This window comes from Camelina sativa, chromosome 15 (genome assembly GCF_000633955.1).
Source record: "Camelina sativa cultivar DH55 chromosome 15, Cs, whole genome shotgun sequence".
In the NCBI taxonomy this organism is placed as follows: Eukaryota; Viridiplantae; Streptophyta; class Magnoliopsida; order Brassicales; family Brassicaceae; genus Camelina; species Camelina sativa.
In genome coordinates this window covers 14,400,805-14,402,285 of record NC_025699.1, presented here as the reverse complement: position 1 = coordinate 14,402,285, position 1,481 = coordinate 14,400,805, and the positions used below count along the sequence as shown (strand labels likewise).

Below are 1,481 nucleotides of genomic sequence, written 5' to 3'. Positions count from 1 at the left end.
CTATCCCCAGATCGGCATTGGAAGGCACATCGAACTCCAGCTCATCGACCGTCTCCCGAAAAGATCGGCAATCGCTATGCAAAGCTCCCCATTGCTGATCTCATCATTTCCAGGCTCGTCAATGCCAACCTCATCACCATTGCCGAGCTCGTCACTTCTATTGCCGAGCTCATCAATGCCGACCTCGTCGCACCACCCTTCGATCCTTACAAGGCCAACCTTGACATTTCTTTCATCAACCACATTCCCGGATCTTGCCTTGGGCCGGCCTCCCATCATCAGATCGGCATTGCCATCGTTGAAACCACCATCATCTTCACTCGCTATGAGAATCCCGTGGTCGGCGTCAACATCATCGGATCTCGCCGATCTGACAATCCGCACTCGACATATGCCGACCTCCCGAGAGCCAATCGCGATACCAGAGCCAACCCCGAGAGAGGAACCGGAAGCCACCTTCGATCTTGCCGAGCTCGAACTGACGAACTCTGCGCGGCGACCTCCGACTTCACCACCGCCGAGCTCATCAGTGCCGACCCCGAGTCCTTCCTCATCGACCTCTATTTCCCTTATGCCGAGCTCATCTCCTCTTAAACCCGCGGCGACCGCAAACTGCCGATCAGCAACCTCATCACTCCCACGAGAAGAGATATGGCGCTTTCCGCCGAGCTCGCCACTCAACCCATCTCGACTTAGCTCGCCACCTTCATCTGTAAACCCAGCACGCGGATCTCTCGAGTCGATCTCAGATTCTCTCGACACGTCGATCTCGGCGCCAATCTCCACATGCCGAGCTAACGTCTCGTTCGTAGGAAACCCGACTTCACTAACGCTGAGCTCATCGGTGCCGATCCTGTTCTTCTCGCCGCTCACTCACGCTCTCGCACTCGCTACCCTCACGTTCGACGCCCTCACGCCTGCCTACCTCACGCTTGCCGAACTCAAGTTTGCTGCCTTCATTCTCTCGCGCTCGCCGCCCTCATGCTCACCGCTCACTTATGCTCTCGCGCTCGCTACCCTCACGCTCGACTCCCTCGCGCTCGTTGCACTCACGTTCGACGCTCTTGTGTTTGCCTCCCTTGCGTTTGCCACTCTCATTCATGGTGGTGACCTCTACTCTTGTTTTCAGTGGAGACCTACTCTCTTATTCTCGGTGGAAACCTCCGTTCTCATTCTCGGTGGAGTCCTACTCTCGATGGAGACATCCACTCTTCTACCTCGTGCCGACCTGCATTCTCAAGTTTGGTGCCGATCTCCAGTCTCCAGCTTGGCGCCGACCTCAGTCTCACTCTCGGCGCCGACCTCAGTCTCACTCTCGGCGTCGACCTCAGTCTCACTCTCGGCGTCGACCTCAATATCACTCTCGGTGGCGACCTCAAACTCACTGTCGGTGGCGACCTCACTCACACGCCGACCTCAATCTCACTCTCTCGCTCGCCGACCTCAATCACGATGGTGACCTCAAACTCACTCTCGGTGGC

The 1,481-nt window shown here is 56.9% G+C and overlaps 1 protein-coding gene across 1 annotated transcript; it reads right to left on the bottom strand.

Annotated features, from left to right (window-relative positions):
- Positions 1–1,102, bottom strand: LOC109129100 (S-antigen protein-like). Its single transcript, XM_019236724.1, has 2 exons — positions 990–1,102; positions 1–853 (listed from the first exon to the last, which is right to left on the bottom strand). The coding sequence occupies exons 1-2, from the start codon at positions 1,100–1,102 to the stop codon at positions 1–3; spliced, it is 966 nt and encodes a 321-aa protein (XP_019092269.1).